Source organism: Arachis hypogaea, chromosome 15 (assembly GCF_003086295.3).
Source record: "Arachis hypogaea cultivar Tifrunner chromosome 15, arahy.Tifrunner.gnm2.J5K5, whole genome shotgun sequence".
In the NCBI taxonomy this organism is placed as follows: domain Eukaryota; kingdom Viridiplantae; phylum Streptophyta; class Magnoliopsida; order Fabales; family Fabaceae; genus Arachis; species Arachis hypogaea.
The window spans coordinates 151,612,167-151,636,301 of record NC_092050.1 but is presented as its reverse complement, the minus strand read 5'-3'; the positions used below and the strand labels follow the sequence as shown (position 1 = coordinate 151,636,301).

General features: G+C 32.7%; 2 protein-coding genes across 4 annotated transcripts in view; one reads left to right on the top strand and one right to left on the bottom strand.

Annotated features, from left to right (window-relative positions):
• Positions 1-7,639: 7,639 nt before the first annotated feature.
• LOC112751368 (uncharacterized) lies at positions 7,640-10,425 on the bottom strand. 3 transcript variants are annotated; one of them, XM_072218432.1, is made up of 4 exons: positions 9,738-10,425; positions 9,563-9,646; positions 9,345-9,481; positions 7,640-7,860 (listed from the first exon to the last, which is right to left on the bottom strand). In XM_072218432.1, exons 1-2 carry the CDS (start codon positions 10,126-10,128, stop codon positions 9,642-9,644), a joined length of 396 nt encoding a protein of 131 aa, XP_072074533.1. In that variant the 5' UTR covers positions 10,129-10,425; the 3' UTR covers positions 7,640-7,860; positions 9,345-9,481; positions 9,563-9,641. The 3 variants fall into 3 exon arrangements, with proteins under 3 accessions (XP_072074533.1, XP_072074531.1, XP_072074532.1); XM_072218430.1 differs by having other exon boundaries at positions 9,563-9,626; XM_072218431.1 differs by having other exon boundaries at positions 9,563-9,621.
• Positions 10,426-13,498: 3,073 nt separating this feature from the next.
• Positions 13,499-24,135, top strand: part of LOC112747248 (lupeol synthase-like) — a 39,491-nt gene continuing 28,854 nt past the window's right edge. The window contains exons 1-4 of the mRNA XM_025795210.2: positions 13,499-13,779; positions 13,948-14,133; positions 16,458-16,547; positions 16,738-16,935. Coding sequence (XP_025650995.1) covers positions 13,585-13,779; positions 13,948-14,133; positions 16,458-16,547; positions 16,738-16,935 — 669 coding nt within the window. The 5' untranslated portion in view covers positions 13,499-13,584. The remainder of the gene's footprint in view (positions 13,780-13,947; positions 14,134-16,457; positions 16,548-16,737; positions 16,936-24,135) is intronic.

Below are 24,135 nucleotides of genomic sequence, written 5' to 3'. Positions count from 1 at the left end.
TTTTGGTTTAATTAAGTTGGTTTTGAAATTGGTTCGGAATATTTGGATACATGACTTGGTTTTGGTTTAAATCCTCTTTCCTTTATTCAAATCAAGAAACTAAGGTTTTAGAGGTTAAATGAATTTAAGAAAATGAGTTAGGTCAGTCTCCCCTAAAGACTTGAGACTCTGCTGAGGAACTTTTGTTACCAAATCCTGTTTTAGAATGAATGATTTTGAATCCCTCGGAAAAGGCTTTTGATTTGGTGTAGTTTCTGAAATGTTTGGAAAAAAGTTGTGGAGAGTGATCTTATTTTTAAGAAAAAAAATGGGAATTTACATTTGAGGAGAAGTGGCTAGCCACCACGTGCTCAGTGACCATGTTTTAAAAAGAGGAATTTATGTTTGAGGAAAAGTGGCTTACGAGCTTGAAATGATTTGAGGAATGGAAATTTTAATGCCAAGGTTGGAAAGAATTGATTTTTTATTTCAATATTTTATGAGTTTGATGATGTTGGATAGTGGAAGTGCTATTATGGTATGGGCCGGATGGTTGTATATGATAATAAATTATGGCTGATTGTGGAATATATTATGAGCCGGATGGCTGAGTATGAATATGGATGATTATTGAGTTGATAAGGTGATTGTTGCACTTCCACTTATCTGAGATATGAGTTTTCCTGGGTAAAATCAGTGGCTAGCCACCACGTGCTCCAAGTTGAGACTCGATACTTGCTGACCCCATGTTGTAAGTGTGGCCGGACACTTTGAAATTTCCGGATGAGCTCGCCCCCGTGGATAAACACCAGTGAGGGTGTTATATGTTTATGTTTGAGAATTACTCGAGTAGGGGATGCAGACAGGGGGATAGTCCAATTGTTAGCTACCAGGACTTGTCGGGTTGGTTTTATAACCGACAGATGAGACTCATCAACCACTAGGATAGGCATTCATCATATGCATCTATGTGACATTGTGTGGGTGTGCATATTGTACTTGGTTTGCCTATGTGATTAATTATGTTTAATTGCTATTCGCTCTATTTGAAGTAATTTTTTGTGCTTGAACTTTCCTACTTGTGTTTGTGACTGAAACTCTGTTGGATTGTGGTAATTGGTTGTTGTTTGGATTGTTTAGGCCTAGGGCCTTAGTTGATCATGAGGTGGGCTGAAGGCCATGTTTGGTTTGTGTTTCTGGTTTAGAAAAGTATGAAAAACTAAACTGGTTTAGCATAGACTTAATGAACCTATTCTTGGAACATGTTGGTCATTCATACTGTCTAGGAAAAACCTTTTGAAAGGCTTTAGAATTTTTGAAGAAATAACAGTTTCCTCTCTCAGAAAAGATTTCAGATTTTCAATAGTAAACCTTTACTTTTGAAAAGATGCATAAGGTGGTTATTAATCACTGTAACGGTTTTATTTTTACGTATCCTATTATAGTAATTCTGCAACCCTATAGTGAGAATCCTTTCGAGGATGATGTTCTCACTCCCCTACAGGTGTTTTCTTTTCAGGATATGGACGAGGAAGTCACAAAGAATTTATTCTATTTTCTGTTTATATGATGTATTGTATTGTTTTATATATTATGTTTTTCCTTGCCTTTATCTTTATACATTCTGTAAGAGGGATAGAAATTGTATTAGTTAATGCTTGTAAAAAGTGTGTGGAGCGGTAATACGATTTAAGATTTTAAACAGGCTCATATTTTTGTGTTAAGTATTATAAGAATTCTCGTAATACCCGAGCTATCAGAGTGGCACAGCCGAAAGCGTGACATCTTGATAGTTAGGGTGTTACAACAAGAAATGTACAAAAAATTTTATATCCACCACATCAAGTTACTCAAATCAGTTATTAAAATTAATTATTAATATAAAATATATATTAAAATATAAAATATATATTAAAAATAAATTAAACAATCAATCATATTAGATAAATATTAAAATCAATTATTAATATTAAATATATAATAAAATATAAAATATATATTAAAAATTATTTAAATAATATATGTATTTATATATAAATATATGGTAACTAATTTTAATGTATAAATAATATTTTTATTAAAAATAAAATATATTTTTTGTCTTTGAAATTTGACAAAAGTTTTAAAAATACCCTTAAATAATCCTCAACAGTTAAATTTTCAAAAAATTTAAGACCAATCTAACAATAATGCATGAAAATTATGTTTGATTTGCTTGTGTTGAATGTTATTCTTATGAAATTATTATTGAGTTGGTCTTCGTGAATATATTTGATACAAATTAAAAACTTATGTCACAACAAAATTGAAACAAAATAAAAATTAAGAATATTTTTAAAATTTTTGTCAAATTTCAGAGACAGCAAAAAGTATACTTTATTCTTTTATTATATAATATATATAAATATATAATGACTAATTTTAATATATAAATAACATTTTTTTAATATACTCACCAAAATGATTTAATCTATTAATATATAATAGGAGAGTAGTAGTGGGTTGGTTGCTTGACAAGTGGTGCTTTGTATAATAGACAAGTGTTACTCTTTATTGCATGACAAATAGCAAAACAACAAAAATTAATATTAATAAAGTAATAAAAAATCTGATATGAACAAAACAATTGGCGGGATTTTGATTCAAATTGAAATTCAAAATGATTTTGTTACAACTGTTTTCATATATATGTAAGTTAAGCGGTGAAGAAAGAAAAGAAGGAAAGAGAGAAAGAAAGAAACCGACGGTCACAGAGAAGAGGGTGGCGACGAACAAAGAAAACGATGGTTGAAGAAAGAAAAGACGACAGAAGAAGAGAACGACGGTGAAGAAAGACGAAGAAAGACGGTCGATGTCGCAGAGAAGAAGAAAATGATGGCGAATAAGGTAAGGACGACGGAAGAAGGAGAAGAAGGTGGCGACGACGACGACGGTCACAGAAGCTAAATCGGCAGAGAAAAAAAGAGCAACGAGGCGACGACGGTGATGGAGTCCACCGTCGCTGTTGGATCCGCAGAGCCGCGTCCTCTGCAGGACGGTGTCGCCGTCGTTTCTTTAGTGGTTAGTGCTGCGAATGAAGGATGGTTAGTTCTCTCGCTTGGATATACTTTATTTTGTTGTTTGATTGGTTGAAAATGCTAATTGAAATTGAATATGGATTTTCGTGTTAATATCTTCAGAATGGCGTGCTACACTTAAAGAAGAGAACGGTGAAGGAGCAGCTAGCCGCAAGTTGATGACACCGGTGTAGAGAACGGTGAGCTTTGGTATCCTATCGTGGGCAGTATTACAGAGGTAATTTACTTTTAAGTTAGAATAGCCACACAAAATCAATGTGTCTCCGAGAAATTAATGAAACTAAGGAAGTATTTATTTGACTTTCAAACTTTATCAAAAAGCTGTGTTTTCATATATTTGAAAAATTACAACACGTTTAGGAAATTTACGTGATCTAAATCTTTTTTTTTCAGTGATAGCAGGTAATTAGGAGCTAAAATCATGTTTAGGAACTGTTGTCAGTGAATATGGTTGTGAATGAACTAGAGGTATATATCTTGCACCACCAAATAAGAAGCTACTTTCTGAAGGTGAGTAGAGGTATATATCTTTTGTTCTCTTTGTTTTATTTGAATGTTTTGTGATGATTTCATTCTCTAAATCTCTTTGTGGTTACTGATTATGTGTTTTGGCCTTTTTTGTTTAATAATTGAACAGGATGAGGTACTACTCTTTTGTCTTCTGCTAGACATTTGTAAATCTAGACTTGGATTCCATTGTTTGCTTGAAACTCTATATGCAAATTCATAATACAAAGCACTTATATAGAATATTTTGGTAGTTGAATTTTTAAATATCTTACATTAGGCTTTGAAGGACAATATTTTTTTGAATATTTTCTGTTGTAGACATTGTTCCCAGGTTAGATAATTGTTTACATCGTTGCAGCAGGAAAAAGCACCCCAAAGACATGTTTTTGGTGAATATATATTTACAAATATAAGACTATAATCAGTTTTGCTTGCCTGTGATGTGTTTTGTTAAAACTATAACCAAAATTTTTATTATCATCTCAAATTGCTTGGGTTGTTGACATTCATGTTGCAATTGGGGATTTAGATATATTTTTCTTTTAGCAATGACAGTGATTGCAAGTAGAAGATAGTTACTTGAAGTTTGTCTTAAGGCTTCTCTTATTGGTAGTGTCTTAAGGTGGGATGTCTTTGGTCTCATATAACTAATTGCAAGTGTTTGCTTCAAAACTTATGGCTACATTAGCATGTCTCAAGCCGGTTCATTTCTCAGTAATTTCAAGCTTGAACACTACATAAAAATCCCGTCAAGATCAATGTCTTGCTGCGGGTATATTCTTTATGAACAATTTCAGTCCCTTCCTCATCAAAAATTTTTGCAGAGTTTATATATTAGTTTAATTATAATTGTTTATTTACTGTGATCCAATAAAAAAAATAAGAAATAAGAAATGACATTCATAAGGAAAAATGTATGCACATAAGCTGATAATAATTGTCGCATAGGAGGGAGATATTGTCAGTTCTGCATTTTATTGCCCATATATATAGTTCTAGATTCAACATAAGAATATACCTGCAATATAATGCAGAACGAGGTCTATTTGGTAAATATTATGATTGGTGTGAATCATTTAGTATGTATCCCATGACAAATGATCTCCTTCTTGCTCCCCTGTTTTTGAATAGTGCCACAGGTTTGGGCTGAATGGTGAATTTTAATTGCATGTTTCTTTGTATATCGTTTTCTTCATTTTTTTAGGAAAGAATATTCATGATTGAGGAATCGAGCAGTGTTTTTTTCTTCTCCTATTCTTTTTTGCCATTAAATATTCTTTTTTTATATTTTTTTATTGAAATGCAGCGTCTTTGAGTAAAATATTAACGAAGTTTATACTGTATAAGAGGGACAAGAAACTAGCATTAAGAGATTTTCTCACATTATCGATGATTTTGTTTGATTTCCTTCTCTTTTATTTGGTGATATAAGCTTCAGGTTTCTATCAAGCTGGCCTGTGAGTCTGTGACTCGGGTTTTAATAAACTGAAAATTGGAAATTGTAAAGAATATTCATAAACATCATTAGAGAAAAACCTAGGGAGAGAGTACGTCTGAGTATTCAAAAAAAAAATATTAAAGTTTGATTATTAAACTGTATTATCATTGTGATTGTTCATCAGCCACTTATTCAATGTAGCTTTATGTTGCTGATTAGGTTGTGGATGCAATTCAAATATATATACATATATATTTTTACATGTAAATATATAATTCCTTTTAATACATTAGCCTCAATAGAACAAATAATTAATTGCTTTCTTTTACTATAAACTGCAATCAAAAGCCAAAGAACCAACAGTATAATTGTTGACCTGTTTTTAAGGACTGTTTGCTGTGATATCGGTTTTCAATCTCTTGGATATGAGTCTTTCATCTAATATTACTGTGTAAGGCTTTGAACTGATGTATAGATAGTGAAAATTGTTGTATTCCTTGAAACTGTGATTGAATCAGAGTAAAAAAGCTTTGTTTTTTGAGAATGTTGATGCAATCTACGTATTTCTCCATGTATTTTAAATTTTCCATAATTGTTATGCAGTGTTTGTTGAGGGTCCTTAAAAAGAAGAACTCAAAGTTATTAACTGCCTCAGCAGTGTTTCTTCCAGTTCACCCAATGATGGTTTCAGTTATTCAAACTAGGATGATGGAGGTAACATGTTTGTGAGAACTTTGTCCTTAACTTTTAAATGTTGAATGGTTTAGGATTTATTTAAATATAGCATCCATGTCACCACCTTAATATTTAATATAAAGAAATTAATTGTTGGATTAGAATCAATCTTCTTTAATTGTTTTTGTAGCGAAATCTGAATAAATATGAGAAACTACATGACCTATACTATATATGAATTATACAAGAACCAAAAAAGTTATTTAACATTTTTTGCATTTTGGTTAGTATGAGGACGTTAAACTTTGATGCAATTTCTGTTCTTCCTGTAAGTTTGTGACTTAAAAAAATATATATTAAAAGGAGATTATAACATGAAGTTAAGAAAGAAAAAACCTCAAACAGCTCGACCTTTGTTGTTTTTTTTTTTCTCTTTATTCTTCATTGACTTGATTTTTATCAAGTCTACACTCTACAGATACTGAGATACATGTATTTCCAGTTTTGTAATAGTATAATGACTTTCTTGACCAAAGGCACATATGGTAGTATTCACTTCTAAAGTTCATACATTTTCTCAAATTATTCATCTAAAATCATGTTTTGAGATCCGTCTTTTAAAAATCATATCGTTGACTATAGATAAAGTACTATTAACATTGAAAATTTCTGATCTGTCCTCTGATCAAATGATATTGGATTATGGATAAAATTTAATTTGTGCATTTGATAGTTATTTATTTATTCTTTTTGTTGTTGGATAGCTTACAAGGGAGCCAGAAGCACCAGACAGGGCAGTGGCTCAATGGCATCTATGGAAGAGCGTAGTGGCAGAATGGTGTGCCGCACTTGAAGAGGAGAAGATTGGGAGATTTCGATGTCGGCAACGGTGGAATGATGCGACAAAAGAGGGGAGCACACAGACAAGCTTTTGGTGGTTTGAAGTCACTCCCTCAAAGCATCAGAATGAGTTTCCATCAGTGCCTCCTGTAAACTCAGCTTACTCTATCCAGTCAGATGCAGTTGAAAATGAATCATATCAAAGCTCCCCAAAGTACCCTAGCAGACAGGTATTATTCTATCATTTCATTTTTGGATTTTGATTATATTTTGTTATACTCTTTTCTATCCTCTTCGGTACTCTTGATATTTCTATTTATTTGGGTTTGATGCCTGTAGTCAGCAGCCCTTATTCTATAACATATAGAGAAGAAAGAATAAACATTAGTATGTTATATCCATTTCATTTTAACTAATTGGATCCAAGACTAAAATAACACAACTTTATGGATTTGCACCCACCATCACATTGTTAGAAATTCTTCATTTGGTATGTCAATCCTCTCATCACTAACACTTCACATATGCCAATATAAATTTTTTCAAAAGATGTTTTGAGTTCTTAATTTATTAGCTGGAATAGAAGGATTTGTTTTTGGGAATTCTGTAAGAGATAATTTTGGATTAATGAAGATCATCAAGTAATGCAAAAAATAATTCTGTAAGAGAAATTTTTGCTGAAATGTGAACATGAGTCGTGGTGTTGTCCATGTCTTTGGTTCAAGGGAGGCTTACCCTTCAAAAGCAGTGCGAACTGAGTAACTTTGAGCATACTTTCGAATACTGGTAAGTGGTAACTAAGAGCTTTGTCCCTCTCTTTTGCTTCTATAAGAAAAAATTAAAGAGAAAAAAAAAACAAAGAAGTGTCTATTTTGTGCATACTTTCAGGTAAAATGTTTTTTTTAAAGCTATTCATCTTGGATTGTTTCTGATGTTACATCATTAATGCTATTAACTATGTTTATATTATATGGATTATGTAACACCCTTACTATCAGAAATCACGTTTCCGGCTGCGCTACTCTGATAGCAAGAAGTATTACGACTACTTTACATACTAAATATTAAAATAGGAGCCTGTGACTCGACTCTGTATCGCTGATTCCTTTGAAAACTGGAAATTAATACTTTATCTTAAGAAAAATACAAGCAGGCATAGATTCATATACAAGAACTCCTTACATAATATCTCATAATATATAATATACATATAAAACATATAACTCCTATCCCTCTTATAAAAACTTGTAATAACAAAGACGAGGAAAGAAAATAATCTAATTAACACGACATATAAACCAAACGCAATATAACTCTTCTTAACGCTTCTTCATCCGGTTCCTGAAAAGGTAAAGCTGTAGGGGGTGAGAACCTAACCACACGGTCTCACCACGGAGTTTCAAAGTTGTCATAAGAAGATATTCAATAAGAAAACTGTTTTCAAATTCAGTGATTATCATTGCCTTATGAATCCTTTTAAAATCCAATAGCTAATCGTTCAAAACCTTTTCAAAGAAACAATGTTTACTATTTTCAGAAATCTAAAGTCTTTTTTTTTTCTCATAAGCAAGTCTCAATCAGAAACCAACCACGCAATCAAACAACACAATCATTAATTCAGCACCAGAGTCCATTCTCAAATGTAACACGCCAAGACAAACACAAGCAAGACAGACAACGAAAGCACAAGTAGGAAGCAGTTACAGCAAATAGTTCAAGTAGCAATTAAGAACAGTTTAGCAATTAGGCAAACCAAAACAAGTTCAAACCCAAGCAAAGCATACAAATGCATATGATGCATGCCTGTCCTATGGCTGATGAGGCTCATCTGTCGGTTATCCAGCCAACCCGACAAGTCTGAATTGTATTTAGACTGTCCCCCGACGTGCATCCCCAAGAGTCTATGCATAGCTTTTTCTCAAATAATCAATATTACTCAATGGGGGTAACATTCCCGAGAATTTATATAGTGCCCGGTCACACACTTACATCGTAGGGTCAACAGAGTATCGAGTTTTCAACCTGGTACACGTGGTGGCAAGCCACGGCACTTAATCCAGGGAACCTCGTATCTCAGATATTTCAAATTCATAAGCCATGTGAATAATTCAAAGTTCACATCTCAACATTCTCAACATCATAACCATTCATCAATCCAAATCTCATTTCCAAGTTCATTTCAAAGCCATATTTCAAATAAAATCCTCATCATCCTCTTTTTCATTCTGTTCGTTAACAATCTCAATTCCAAAACAAAATTCTTTCTTTGATAGACAAATCAACCTTAAAACGTATAATGCTTAAAAACAAATCTTTTTAATTAATTACTTTAAATAAAACTTTTAATTTTATAAAATTTCAGCAGCGTCTCCTCTAAAACTCGGACACTGCCACCCTTTTCGGGTCCAATCCAAACATTTCTCAAACCATTTCTCAACCATTTCCAAATCTCAATCACTTTCCAAAATTCAACCAATTCCAGCATCAAATTATTTCCAAATCAAACCAATTCCAATAATAAAACTCTTTTTAAAGTCAAACCAGCTCAAGTATTAAATCATTTATAAAATCAGACCGACTCAAAATCAAACCGCTTTAACTTCAAACCAAGAAAAACCACTTTCCTAATAATCAAGTAAATAACTTTTCAAATCTATTTGTTATCAACAACCGTACTTCACTCAAGCAATCAAGCACTCAATAATCCAGTCCAACAAACCATCACATCCACAAGACAAATATAATCACAGAAATATATCTTTTTGCATCAATATCTATTTATCACAACTCTGTAATATAAAATAGATTTTAAGAAAAAATCCTACCTCGATTGTGATCTAACTACGAGACATAAACTCTTTTTCTTTCGGCTCGCATTCAGCGGCAGCTGCATCCACAGTTCCGTTTACTTTCACAACAAAAACGGCTTTTACTCCAACCATGCGATTACCGAAACTCGACCCTAGAACGTCAATATCACGAAATTCTCAATAATTCATAGCAAAATAATAGCAGTAAGGATATCAAGGTTAAAATAACTTACTGCAGCTATAGAAAACAGAACGATGGAGCAGCAAAGAACATAATCAGAGACCTATGCATCTGTCCTGATGGCAATAACACTATTCTGATTGGTAAGGCAGCAGGGATATCAATAAAATCAGAATAGCAGAGCAAAATAGAAATAGAACAAATTCAAGAAAGGAGGAAGCATTTACCGGTAAATCTGGCCTGGTTCCAACAACAGCGTATAGCCGAGTAACTTGCAACAACCAAAACCCAAGAAGACAGAGGATTCAGATACGGTCTCCGGCGGCCACGGACACGGTTGTGCGACTCAAAATAGAACCAGATAGAGCGGCGGTAGCCTCCAGCAACTCCGGTGAGCTTCCTCGACGACGGTGATGGCAGGAGCTTCGGCGGTGCTAACCGAGGCTGGACGGCGGCAGGAACGGCGGCGATAGCTTCACGCAGCACGGCGGCGCCTATCCTTTCCCCCACCGCGAGCTCTCTGTCTCTCTCTCGCCCTCTGTTCCAATGACAGCGACGATGGCTCCCTTCGGCGACGACGACGGCGCGAACAGGAGCAGCTGCGGCGGCGAACTTCATCTGCGGCAGCGAGCTTCATCTGCAGCGAGGGACGGCGTAATAGCATCGTTCTTCTTCTCCTCTGGCTCGTGGTCGGCGGCGACGGGCGCGAGGTCAGTGGCGATCCGCGGTAGCTGTGGCAGCGGTTTTCCTCTCCCACCAACGCTCTCTCTCTCTCCTTGGATCTCCCCTTCTCTCGATTAGCAGCGGCGGCGGCGGTGGCAGTGACACCCACCGCGCCGCCTCCCTCTTCTCTTCCTCGGCAGCCCCCCTTTCCCACTTCCCTTCTTTCCTTCTCTCTTTCTTCTTTTCTTTCTTTCTTTCTTTCCTTATTTTCTTTTGTTTTTTCTCTGCTGTGGGTGTAATAGGAGAAGGACTGATGGCGGCTAGGGTTAGATACAAGTGGGATTAGGGTTTAATTTGGGCCAAATGGAAAATTAGGGATTTTTAGACAAATTGGAGTTTTGTTAAATTTTAATAAAATTAAGAGATATTATATTAAATTAAATATAAAATATCCATCTTTAAATTGGGTTTTCAATTACAAATTTATAAATTAGTTTCAATTAAATACTAATTAAATAAAAATTGGAGGCAAATAAATTAGTTCTCCTTTATTTATAAAATAAGGTTAAAAATATAAATATTTAAAATTAAGGCATATAAAATATTCACTATTTTTCAATTATAAGAACTCTAAATCAAAAATAAGAGTTTACTCAACTTTTATATAAAAATTTTCGAAATATAGTCTTAAATAAATATAATCATCGTAAATAATTAATTAATAACTTTTAAAAAGTTAGAGGTCTTACAGATTACAAATTTTTTGAGTGCCAAATTTTTTATTTTCAATAGAGATTTGAGAAATTATATGTGTATTTATAAACTACTCTATGAACTCAATAAACAATTTGATTTGAGTTTCAAAATGATATTTTTTTAAAATTATATGACAGAGAAAAGAAAGGATAAAAACAGTTAGATATATATATATCCATTTTGTTTTGAATATGCCCCGTCATCACAGTTAGCAATTCTTAATTGATCAATTGGGTTTAATTAACTGGATCCTACACTAAAATATATTTATGCTCTGCTCTTTATTATGAAGTTCGAATATATCTTTTGTTTTGAGTTAACAAACTAAGACTAAATTCTAATTTATTTTGTGTTTTGCTCTAATAAAAAAATGTAGTTTAAATTTACATTTCAGTAATAAACTTCAATTTAGAGTTTGGTTCAATACTTCCCCAGACGAATGGCAGACAAATGTGTTACATGCATATCATTATAGACTTATTTTCAAGTGCTAACACCAATAAAATGGGAGAGATTAGAAAATGTGTGTCTGTTTTTTTTTTTTTTCAAAAATAATAAATTGAACCCTTATATTGAATTCAACCACTATGAGGTTGTGAATATTATATGCATCACTTTTGTGTATGCTTTTTCTTTTAATATTTAAAGTGATAATCTATTATGGTGCTTGGTAATTTTGCATGAAGTTTTCATATTTTTGGTAATTAGAGGACTTGCGAAAAATAGTGAAATCCAAGAGGGTAATTTTGCAGGGAGTTTTCATATTTTTGGTAATTAATATACAATCTCTGTAACTCCTTGCTTTGCAACAACTGGAATGTTATTATCTGTGTGATTAATATATAAGGAAAAGTGAAATTACGTATTGTTAATTACTTGGGTACATCCGTCATTTACTTTAATTTTGTTGTAAAACTAGGTAAGTTTACTTTTCAATAGGTTGGAGTTATATGGATAATGATGGCTTCGTTAACATCTACTCATATATAATAACATGAATTATTATAAATGATGATGATGGCTTTTCTCATTATTTAAGTGACCGTATAAATATAACTAAAAAACGAGTAAACGAAATTAAAATACTAAAAACATCCCCTCAATTCATAATTATATAATTCCATTTTCAAATCTTAAATCCTGTGAAATTAATGGGTGTTTGCGGTGTGATTTGGATCGATTTAAGTTAAAAACTTATTCGATCTGAACATTAATTTTATTTACGGTGCTATTTGAATTGGATAAATTTTTAAAAAAATTAAATATATATATATAATAAGTCTCAATACCAAATTTTAAACAACTAACCCATACATAATAAGTCTAAAAAATATTTTAAAAAACTAACAATAACATAACAAATAAAAATAAAATTATAGGTTAGTTAAAATAAATAAATAAATCATATTTTGAATATAAAATATTTATTAAATAATAATAATACATAAATAGTATAAAAATATATAACAAATTGAATATGTTATAAATATAATTATAAATGTAATAAAATAATAATATTATAATACATTGTACAATTTAGATTGGATTTGATCGATTACAAGAAATAGATACAAAATTCGATCTAGCAGTTTGTAAAAAATAAAATCTAATCAAATCCAAATTAATACAATTTTATTCAATTTTTAATTTAAATTAGATTAGAGGAGCAATTTAATTTGTATCATTTTAAATTTAAACACCACCAACGAGTGAAACCAAATAAAATGTGGCCATAGTGCCAAACAACGATTTTCGGTCAGGAGCCATAGCACCGCGGCTCGACTTAGACAGACCATCACATCCGGCTCAGCGCTTAGGACAACCACCACTACCCCACCACTACACCATGCACCCACATCACCTGATATATACACCAGTCCGCTTCCAATTCATCCAAACCCTTCTATTATTTTATCATATATCTCAATGGATATAACCTATAGCATACCAGACCTCCTACACTGGAATACCTGAAATGCTTCCTATACTATATTAGTACAATAGAATATTTGTAGTTCAAAATATAAGTAGGACCATTATCCTGATTTTTAAATAAGATTGGTATAAAAAGAATGAATAACTATAATACACTAACTGTTAAGTGGTGTTTTTACAATTTAAGTATATAATTAATTAAACAAAATTTACAAATAAAAAATTATATTTCAAACATTTTATATAAATTGAAATCATAATTTAAACAACATTATAAATTATTTTTAACGGTCCTCTGTTCCACTTTGTTTAGATAAGAAAAATATAATCATACACCAACAAATATAATAATGAAATTCAAAAAAATTTAAACAAAAAAATAAGTAATATTATAATGCAACTAACTAGACATTTATTAGTAAAGAAGTGAAGCTTCTCCACATACATTAACATATTTAAATTGAAGGATTGATTTTTATATTACACATGTTTATATCATTGTATTTAAATTTAGACTTTTTCTTTATTTCTTTAATATTAATTTTTGTGATTGATTAGCCATATAGATAAATTATATAACCGCGCGCGTAGCGCGGGTGGTACTCTAGTTCAGATTAATAATTCCACATTTCTATATATATCTTCCTGATGAAACTTAAGCTTTACTTTTTATGCATACAAAAACCTCGTGTGTGTGTGTGTGCGGATAGTTAAGATAAGATGTGGAAGTTAAAGATAGCAGAAGGAGGGAAGAACCTGGTTTCAGGGAACAATTTCATAGGAAGACAACATTGGGAGTTTGATCCAAATGCAGGAACACCACAAGAACGTGCCGAGGTTGAAAGGCTGCGCCAAGAGTTTACTAAAAATAGATTTTCCATCAAACAAAGCTCTGATCTCTTAACGAGGATGCAGGTATATAACAGTTGATGCTCTTCCTAGTTTTTTAAAATCAAAGATAATATCGGTGGAGAGAGTCGAACACAAAATTCTAAATTCATGACCCAGTTACGTCCTTTATTAATTATTTGATATTTGGTTTCACTAATTAATTGAACTGTTAATTTATTAACTAACTGGCAGCTCACAAAGGAGAACCAACGTGGAGAAATTCCAGAAGCAGTGAAAGTGGGAGAAGAAGAGAAGATAACAAAAGAAGCATTGATTACAACAATGAGAAGATCTCTCACTTTCTTTTCTTCTATTCAAGCACATGATGGTCACTGGCCTGCTGAATTTTCTGGCCCTTTGTTTTTCGTTCAACCTTTGGTTAGCTACGATCAAATTCATAATAGCTTTTTTATATGATTTATTATATCATCGTTCATTTTTTGAGTATTAACCCTGTTGTTTACATGGATCTAATGATACAAATAGTAAAATTTTTCCTAATAATAAACCCATCGTTTCCGGCCTGAATATTTCCTCTTTTAACAGAGGATATATTATTGGAGTTAAGCACTATTTTAGTCTTTAAAATTAAAATCGTTTATAATTTTTCTTAAATTATTCATAAAGTTACAATTATTTTTAAGTGTAATATTTCAAATGAGTCTCTAAGTATAGAGAGTAGTGATAGAACTGAGTCAAAGTCAATTAACAAAGATAAAACTAATTCTGATAAAACAACATTAACTAACTCTGCATTACTTGAATCATAAGTTACCTGTTTTGAGTCTCTGATAAGGCAATAATAATGACCTTCAGCCCTTTTACTAATCAAGACTAATACATCACAATTAGATCATTGTTTTCCTTTTGCTCTCTCTCAAGATTTCATATTCTTGTTCTTGCACATCACTGCACCTCAGCTTCTCTTACATGGTATTAGAGCTTAGAGCTTATCAGGAATTGGGCGAAGAAGAGTTTGAGTTTGCAGGAAAGGTGGTGACCCGGACCATGGATTGGGAATCTCAACAAATTTTTAGTTGGATGCTTTGGTTATGGAGTTTTTAAAAAAAATTTTGGTCAGACACTTTAATTTTTAACAAATTTTAATTACCAAATCAGTCCACCAATTTTTATTTCGTTAGACAAATCAATTTACACATCATACCATTTATCTTTTTGGAAGGATTGATTTGAAAATTCTAAAAAAAATTTAATACTGATATGTCTTTATTAAATAACAACAGAGATGTATTTGTCTAACAGTTAATCTAATTTTTAAATAAAGTTAAATTCTACTATACTCTTTCTATAATAATATATAAATTACCCTCTATGATATGTCATTCTTTAATTGGTTATATTAACTATGGTTAAACTATTTTAAAATTAAATTATATCCCAAAATGAATAATTGTATAATTTACTAAAATACTACAAACTGAATCTTTTCTTCTTCCCCAAATCATACTTCCAGTGGCTTTCTCCATTTTTTTCTTAGACCCTTTATTAAAATGCTTGTTGGTCCCAACATCACTTGTCATTTCATTGGACTCATTCAACCTTCCTGAATCATACCCTTTTGTTTCATTGGTTACTTATAGATCATCAGACATCTTAGAACCAAAAGACCTTGAAACACCTAATGTCTCCAACTCTTTCATTGGGCCATCACATATGTCCTATAGAAAGGAAAAAATGACACCAGGAAACCAATAAAAAAATAGCAGCAGATTATTCAATAGTAACTTTTTATTACTTATATCAAACACCATACCTTCATAAAGCTACTGCGGGACTGCGGGGTTGAGGTGGCTACGGTGGTTGGCATGGCTGCAGGGCAATGGAGGCTGCGGGTTGCGGGGCTGGGTCAATGGGTGGGTAGGGCTTAGTTGATTTTTTCTTTCAATTTTAAAGGAATGGGGTTGTTGCATTGGTTTCAGAACAATGATAAAAAATATAAATTTGTTTTTTAATATTTATAGAAATTATATAATTATCCATATTATAAAACTATTTAATTACAAAATGTCCCTATTTTAGTTAAGATATTAACTCTTAGTGGATTAAATTAACTCAAATTAAAACTAAACATCCAATTAAAATATATCACGTCATAGAAGGTAATTTACATGTTGTTTTAGAGGGGATTGAGTAGAACTCACCTTTAATAAAATATAGCGTAAAACTTAATTTATCTAACAAAATAAAATGATAAAAACTGAATTGATTATTAAAATTTGTTGAAGATTAAATTATCTGACTAAAAATTTTTTAACAACCAATTTAGGATATTACTCTATTTTGAGTAAAAAATAAAATAAAAAATAGTTTTAACCAAACGGTTGATTTTATAATTAATTTTATATATCGTTAACACATTTGTTCACACAAAAATTTCTTTTGGTTTGAGTGAATTATTTACGTAAGCTTTTTTTCTTTTTTTTATTGGTCTTATATTTTTTTTTTAAGATCAATAAAAATCAAACTTTAAACCTTTAAGTCATAGAAATTCTAATACTATATTACATATCACCTTCTTTAAAAGTCTAAAATAATATATATATATAGATAAAAAATATATGTAATAAACAATTTATACATGTTTTTTTATTTATCTTATACTAAAATTTTTATATAATTTATTTATTTTATCTTATACCGAAATACTTATTGATGTTAAACATTGTTGTTAATTACTGCAGATAATGACATTATATATTACAGGATCCCTTGATGAAGTTATAGGACCAGAACACAAGAAAGAAATTATTCGATATTTGTATAATCACCAGGTAGGTACATTTTTTTCACTTCACAGAGAATCTTTTTCTTTTCAATAAATAAATATATCTGTCCACTACTTAATTTGGTTATAAGTGAAAAGACCAACCAATATATAATTGTTGGTTGCCACAATCATGAAACAGAACGAAGACGGTAGGTGGGTAATTATTGGTTTGAGTAATTATTCTCATGAGACAGAATGAAGATGGTGGGTGGGGAACCCATATTGTGGGTCACAGCACAATGTTTGGATCAGCATTGAGTTACATTGCATTGAGAATACTTGGAGAAAAACTTGAAGATCATCAAGACATGCCAATGGCCAGAGCCAGAAAGTGGATCCTTGACCATGGTGGATTAGTGACTATTACATCCTGGGGAAAGTTCTGGGTTTCGGTAAATACATTATACTTGTTATTATTTATTTATTTATTATTATTATTATTATTATTATTATTATTATTATTATTATTATTATTATTATTATTGGATTACACTCGATTGATTTTTAACTTTTGTTGTGGTTCCGAGATAATAAAATTTCAGAAACAAAAAGTATATTCAATTTTCAAACTACAAATAATAATTCATGAGTAAATGTTTATACTTTTTAGTCTTAACATTTTTGATATGGCTGTTAAAAAGCTATAAATCGGCTTCGCAGGTTATAACTTGGCTTCATGCGTTATAATTTGTCCAAACGTTATAATTTAGATTTGAACACCATAACAAATATCATAACGTCTTGATATGGTATTATTATTCTTCAATAAAAATGATTGCTAAAAGCATAATTACTTTACTTAAACTAAGTATCGATCTAACTTAGATTTTAAGTGTCACTCAGAAAGAGGATTGGCGACGGCCTTATATAGAATATCTCAAGAATAGGAACATTCCCCAAGGTATTGAAAATGTTCGGAAATTCCGACGACAGGCGTCTTTCTTCATTTTATTTATAATCTTTTATATAAACAAGATTTTTCTCGTACTTTGTTAAAATGTCTCTCCAAGTTGGAAGCCAACCTAGTTATAAAAGAGGCACATGAAGGCATTTGTTGAACCCATGTCGGAGCTCGGAGTCTATCCTCCAAAATAATTCATGCTGAATTTTTCTGGTTGACCTTACAACAAAATTGCAATGCCAAAGTGAAAGCTTTCCTTAATTGTCAAAAACACTCTCCGATAACACATATTCCAACCGAGTTATTACATTATTCCGAGGTAAGCTGGCTATTTTATCAATAGGGGTTTGATATCCTCAGCCCTTTTCCTCTGGCACCAGGATAGGTAAAATTTTTAATCGTCGATATCGATTATTTCTCAAAGTGGATTGAAGCAAAACCCCTAGCTAAGATAACATCTCAACAAATGATCTCTTTTGTCTGGAAGTATATCATATGTAGATTTGGCATACCTCGACATATTATCACTGACAATGGTCGCCAGTTTGCCGATCAAAAGTTACATCTTTTTTGTAGAACCTAAAAATAGCACAACACTTCTCTTCAGTGGAACACCTGCAAACAAATGGATTAGCAGAAGCAGTCAACAAGGTCATTCTATATGCTTTACAAAAAAAATTAGACAACGCTAAAAGATTCTGGACCGAGCTCATACCAGAAATCATATGAGGTTACAATACTACTATCCACTCAACAACCAAGGAAACACCCTTCCGACTGGTGTATGGGTCTGAAGCCATGATCCATGTGGAGATCTCTCAGTCATCCCTCCGAACTCAAATTATCAATCAACAATTACAAGATACTGCTCGGCAAATTGACTTAGACACTATAGAAGAAATCCGAGAATAGCAACCCTCTGACACCGAGTTATGCAAGAGCATATAACCCGACGATACGACCAAAAAGTGCACCCCCGATCTTTTCAAGTCAACGATTTGGTACTAAGGAAAACTTAACAAGTTAGGCGACCTCCAGCACATGGAAACTAGCCACAAATTGAAAAGGTCCTTTCCGAGTTATTGAAATCCTAGGAAATGGTGCATATCGTTTGCAATCTTTAAACGGTGTCATTTTACGCAACACTTGGAATATTTCTCTTTAAAGCTTTATTATAGTTAAAAGTCAGGGTTAGACTTGTACTCTTTTTCCTACTCACAAGATTTTTTCCAAAAAGGTTTTGGTTGGAGAGGTTTTAACGAGGCAAATTCACTATCCAAGATTCTCATTTCCCTCGGCTCTTTCATCATCATCTACTAAAGCGCCATCCTGAACAATTTTCCCTGGCTCCATCTGAGAAAAATCATAGTCAGGTTCCAAAAATTTCACTTGCAGCACAGCATGCTCAAAACCCTCAACAAACAAATCCAATATTTCTGTTTCCTTATTTTCTCCAACTCCTTTAATTTCACAGTAACCTCGATTACTTGATCCTTCATACTAGACAGATTGCTTTCTTTCTTTTTCAATAATTCAGCCTCCTTTTCATAATTATCCTTCATCACCTCCAATTCTTCTTCCTTTTTCAAAAGCTTACCCTCTAGATCCGAAATTAAATTCTTCTTCAAAGCCAATTCGTCCCTCAACTTGCTCGGTTCTTTAATCTTCCCTAACAGCTTTTTATGCTTAACTTCTTGGCTCCAACCAAAGCTAGTCAAATGCAAACCAAGCACCTAAAAAAACAACACACACTTATGCACAATCAAACCAACATCAAACAAAAAGAAAAACAAGTCATACCTGCATATACTGATCAATGGCGATGTCTCCAACTTCATTTGCCAAGGCCACATCGGTCGACGATTGACAGACCTCATCAGTCACAACCATAAAAGGGAAATCTTTTCCCCAAACAGAAGATCCATTGACATCATCGACAAAACTATGAAGTTTCTTCTGATTCTCCATAAAAGCAGTAATCTCCTCCAAAGGTATCTCTTTACCCTTCTCAGCGGATAAATCAATATCAATAAAATCTGATTTTCTTTTCTTGAATATGATTTTCTTTCGGCCTTGGCTGAGGTTGGTTCACCTCACCTTCCCTAACTCCCTTGTCCGGGTTTGATGACGAACCCTCCTTTTCCACATTTTTGCTCTTAAACCGAGCTCTCAAACTAGCAGCGAAAACCCTAGGATACTTTCCACCTGGTACAAAAACAAACAAACAATCAACACAATTCTTGGCATTAAAAGCTATGACTGCCTAATCATATTTACCAAACTTACCCCAAATAACTTATTACAGCTTGCTTATCCTCTTCCCATGGAAGTAAGTCAAAAACCGATATTAGATTCTTCTTGTCAACAACTTCCACCAAACATTCAATAAAACACTCATTCCTCCGACTAATCTTTTCAAAGCCCAAAATATGTTGTGGCTCAGGACACCACCACAGAGGAAACTTCTCCCCTAAATTCTCATCCAAGTAAAACGGAAAAGCATCCTCGGCACTTCTGACTTTCAAATACATGTCTTTAATTTGAAGTCTTTGAACGATGACTTATATAACTTAAACACAGAAAAACCCGGTGTGCTATTCAAGTTCACCCAAGCCCCTTCCAAACCTCTTTTGCCTGAAACATATAGAAGAACAACTCCAATGAATACTTTTCATCCAAAAACCCCATCAAAATCTCGAAACATCGCAAAAATGCCCACCCATTAATTAGGGTGAAGCTACGACGGGGCACAGTTCAGTTGATTCAAAATATTGCACTGAAAGTTTGTAAATGGAAGCTTAACCCACAATTCATCCAACTCAAAACTATCCATGTAAAAGAATTCACAACCATTTCCCCTTTGAAATACATGGTCAGACCTAGAACACGGTAGCAAATCCAAACAGACTCTAGATCCTACCCTCACTATCTTTGTGGCATCTATTTCACTAACACTCTCACTATCAACAAACAACGAACCCCATATTTTCACGTCTTTACTCACCCACTCATTCGACCAATCAATCTATGTCTTTTTATCTTTGTCAATACCCATTCTTCACAAAACCAAAAAACAAATGTAGAAGAAGAAAGCAAAATAAAATAGCAAGAATAGAATCATATACGTACATCTTTTACTCATGTCCTTATCAATACATTTCCCAATGTTTTTGATACAAGCAAAGTTATATTTACCAAAACCATTTGGATTCCAAATACATAATTACACCCAACACTAACAAACTGATTGATTTCCAACTACACAATCATGACCGTTGCCATCAGTCAAATCAACGGTACATATGACATTGGTAAATGGGAAAGCTAAACCATTATTTTAATGCCATTAAATGTTTCTCTCTCTTTATTTAACAGCTTATTCTTTTAATCATTTATTGTTTCTTTTAAATTCTTATTTTTAATAAAGTATGTTGAACCAGGGGCTCCATAATCATCACACTCGGCGAGACTCATCAAAAGCTCAACCTGCTTTATTAAAATATCGTCAGGCCAAGCTTGGGGCAGTGATATGGCTGTTATAATCCAATTAAAAAGCTATAAATTGGTTTCGCACGTTATAACTCGACTCCATGCGCTATAACTCGTCCAAATGTTATAATTTAGATTCGAACACCATAACAAATATCATAACGTCCTGATATGGTATTACTATTCTTCAATGAAAATGATTACTAAAAGCATATACTACAAGAGACACGCTAAATAGCGGCAGTTTTTTGATGGATTTGTGTCAGTTTTAAACCGCCGCAAAACGACATACCAACGGTTCCAGAAGCGTTGCGAGTTAGGGGGTGGAGATTTGATTTTGCGGCGGTTCTAACAAACTGCTGGCACAATCGTAGCAAATCAGATAACTGATTTTGCTGGTCAATGGATTTTAAAAATTTTTTGGCGGTTTTAAAACCGCCACAAATCTATGTAGGTTTTTTTTTTTAAAAAAAAAACGACAATTTTGAACCGCCGTAATTTCATACTTGGACTTATAAAAAAATTTAATAATTACAATAGTTTACGCCATTTTTCTTTACTATAACCTATTCTCTATACAATTTTTTTTATTATACTTGAGATATTAGTATTAAAGAACACTGAATAAACAATATTAAGAAAAAGTTGCATAATAATATAGAATCTAAAAGATCATGTATTATTTGACTGAAGCATATACAAGAAAATTCTACCAGCAACAGAAACAATAATAGTAAATGAGAATCATCTTTGAAAGTGTTGTATATCGCTGCACCTCACTATTTTTTAGTCTATGAGCCTCATCTACCATCAGATAACTCCATCTGATCTTGGAGAGAACAACCTTGTCTTTCAAAACTACTTCATATGTAGTCAACAACGCATTGAACTTAATAGGTTTTCCAAGCTTTTTATCATTATAAAATTCATATTGTTGACAAACTTGTCACAACACAAAAAATTAAGATTGATTACAAATAACACCGTAATACAACATAAAAAATAGCTTACTTATCTTATCTAACATAAAGCAAGATAATAAGAAATACTAGGACGAAAACCCAGAAGCATGCAGATTCAAAAAAATTCACAATATAAGCTACATATACATGTTCATAACTAAGTCAGTGCAAGATTCCTTTTGATGTTACTCACTTGGCAGTTAGCATACTTAGCCAGTTTGATAAATCTACTTATAATATACTAACATATCTGATATATAAGTCGACAAATACTTCACCTCCTTTTACTCTTCGGAATCACGGAATTGGTTGTGCTGCAACCATTTTCCCAAAGACAGCATCAAAGATCTGTTGAGTTTTGCTTCCAGATACCTTTATGCTTATTTGAACAGAAGAATTTAAAAGAATCATTCACCATTTAAAATTTACAGGCATAAGGAAACCATGACTATGCAACCCTAGAAATTACATGTGTGGGACAATTTAACAACCAATTGCACATTACTAAACGTGTAAAAGAATACAACAAAAAATTGTATGTGCTCCTGAATTCCATCTTTTTGTCAAAAGACTTATCCAAACACACACTATGCTTTTGAGCAAAATCATGAGCTTGCATATGCTTATTATTGAATAATGTAATTATCATATTGTACATATATCTAAACAATTATTTCATGATTCTACCCTGTTGGCCCTGCATATTCCTTCTCTGATCATTTAAACTTATTTCAATTAGAGGTTGTGCCTGTATGTACCTTTAGTTATTTAAAATCACTGATGTCACCAACAGAGACAGAGAACTCTTCAAACTATGCAGAAGTAATTTCAGCATCTACAACAAGAAAAACCAAAGTCCAAGAGAAATTATTTTCATAAAAATCAAGAGTTTCGATTAAAATGAGCATGGTTTGAGCTAAGGAAGACTAGCACCTGATAAAACGGCAGCATTAGGAAGATATCTAACGTGTTCCCTGAACATTCCAAATTTAATATGAATGAATTTAAGCAATTTGAACTCGCACAAATAATGACGCAATTTGAAATAAAGAAAGCAGCAGTGCCTTTTTGTTACAGCATGTCTAAGCTTCCATGAAGGAGGCAGATGTGTAAAATTCATGGTGGGGATTATGAACTCATCTACTCTATGCTTGCATCTGGCCACCTGCAGCTGCCACAAAATATGTATTTTAAAAATAAACAAACTACGATTACTGACTTCTCTCAGAATAGAAGAAGATGAATAACCTGTGGAGTTTTATTTATGATGAACGTTTGAGATAGAGATGCTGCTTGCATTGTTTGTATGTTACAATTGTCACCGGAAATATACGCTGAGCAAGAAAATTCGCAAATTAGAAGAAATGAGGACTGAGGAAGTACATATCTGGTAATTCATATCTGATATTTTTTAGCATACATATCTGATATTTTTTTGCATATCAAAACCACAAGATGATGCAATTTTTCGCAATAAAATATGGAGTTAGCTGTTAGTACAAACAAAAGAGATAATGCTAGTAGCAATAATACACTATAGAGTTATATACCAAGAAACAAAATTTTCTCTAGCCAGAACAATACAACAACAACCAAGCCATATCTCATTAGGTTGGGTGCACTAAATGGATCAAACATTGCCATCCATAGTGTCCTTATCATAGATCATATCTGCATAGAACTTTAAAACATATTCAAAACACTTGGCATATTGTCCAACACTTGGCATGCAAAAGTATAAACAACATAAAATAGCACTAACAAGTATTCTTTGCAACACCAATTCAAAATTCAGAACCAATGACATGAAAAATCAGCAGCATTTCATAGTGACTCAGCAAAGTATCAGTTAATCAATCCAAACAAATTGAAATCCAAACTCAAGAAGCTTTTAACAGCATGTTTAACTATGTATAAACTAACACTAATTCTAATCAGAAAATCCTAATTCTAACCTAAACTCAACTAACAATAGCAAATAATCTTAACCAAATCAAATTAACACTAGAATCAACATATAACTAATCCTAAATTAACTAAAACATAGAAGAAAAGGTGATCTAAGAACCTGAGTCAAAGAACAGAGCAAGAGCATAGGAGAAAGGGATGCAGTGGCAGTGACCAGCCGCTGCTCCGTAACTCTCTGGAACTGAAGTGGCTCTGTTCTGATTCTGCGACTAGAAATGAGGGAGGCAGGGGCGAGCGAGAGAGCCACAGTGCGAGATTGTAAGGAGGAGAAG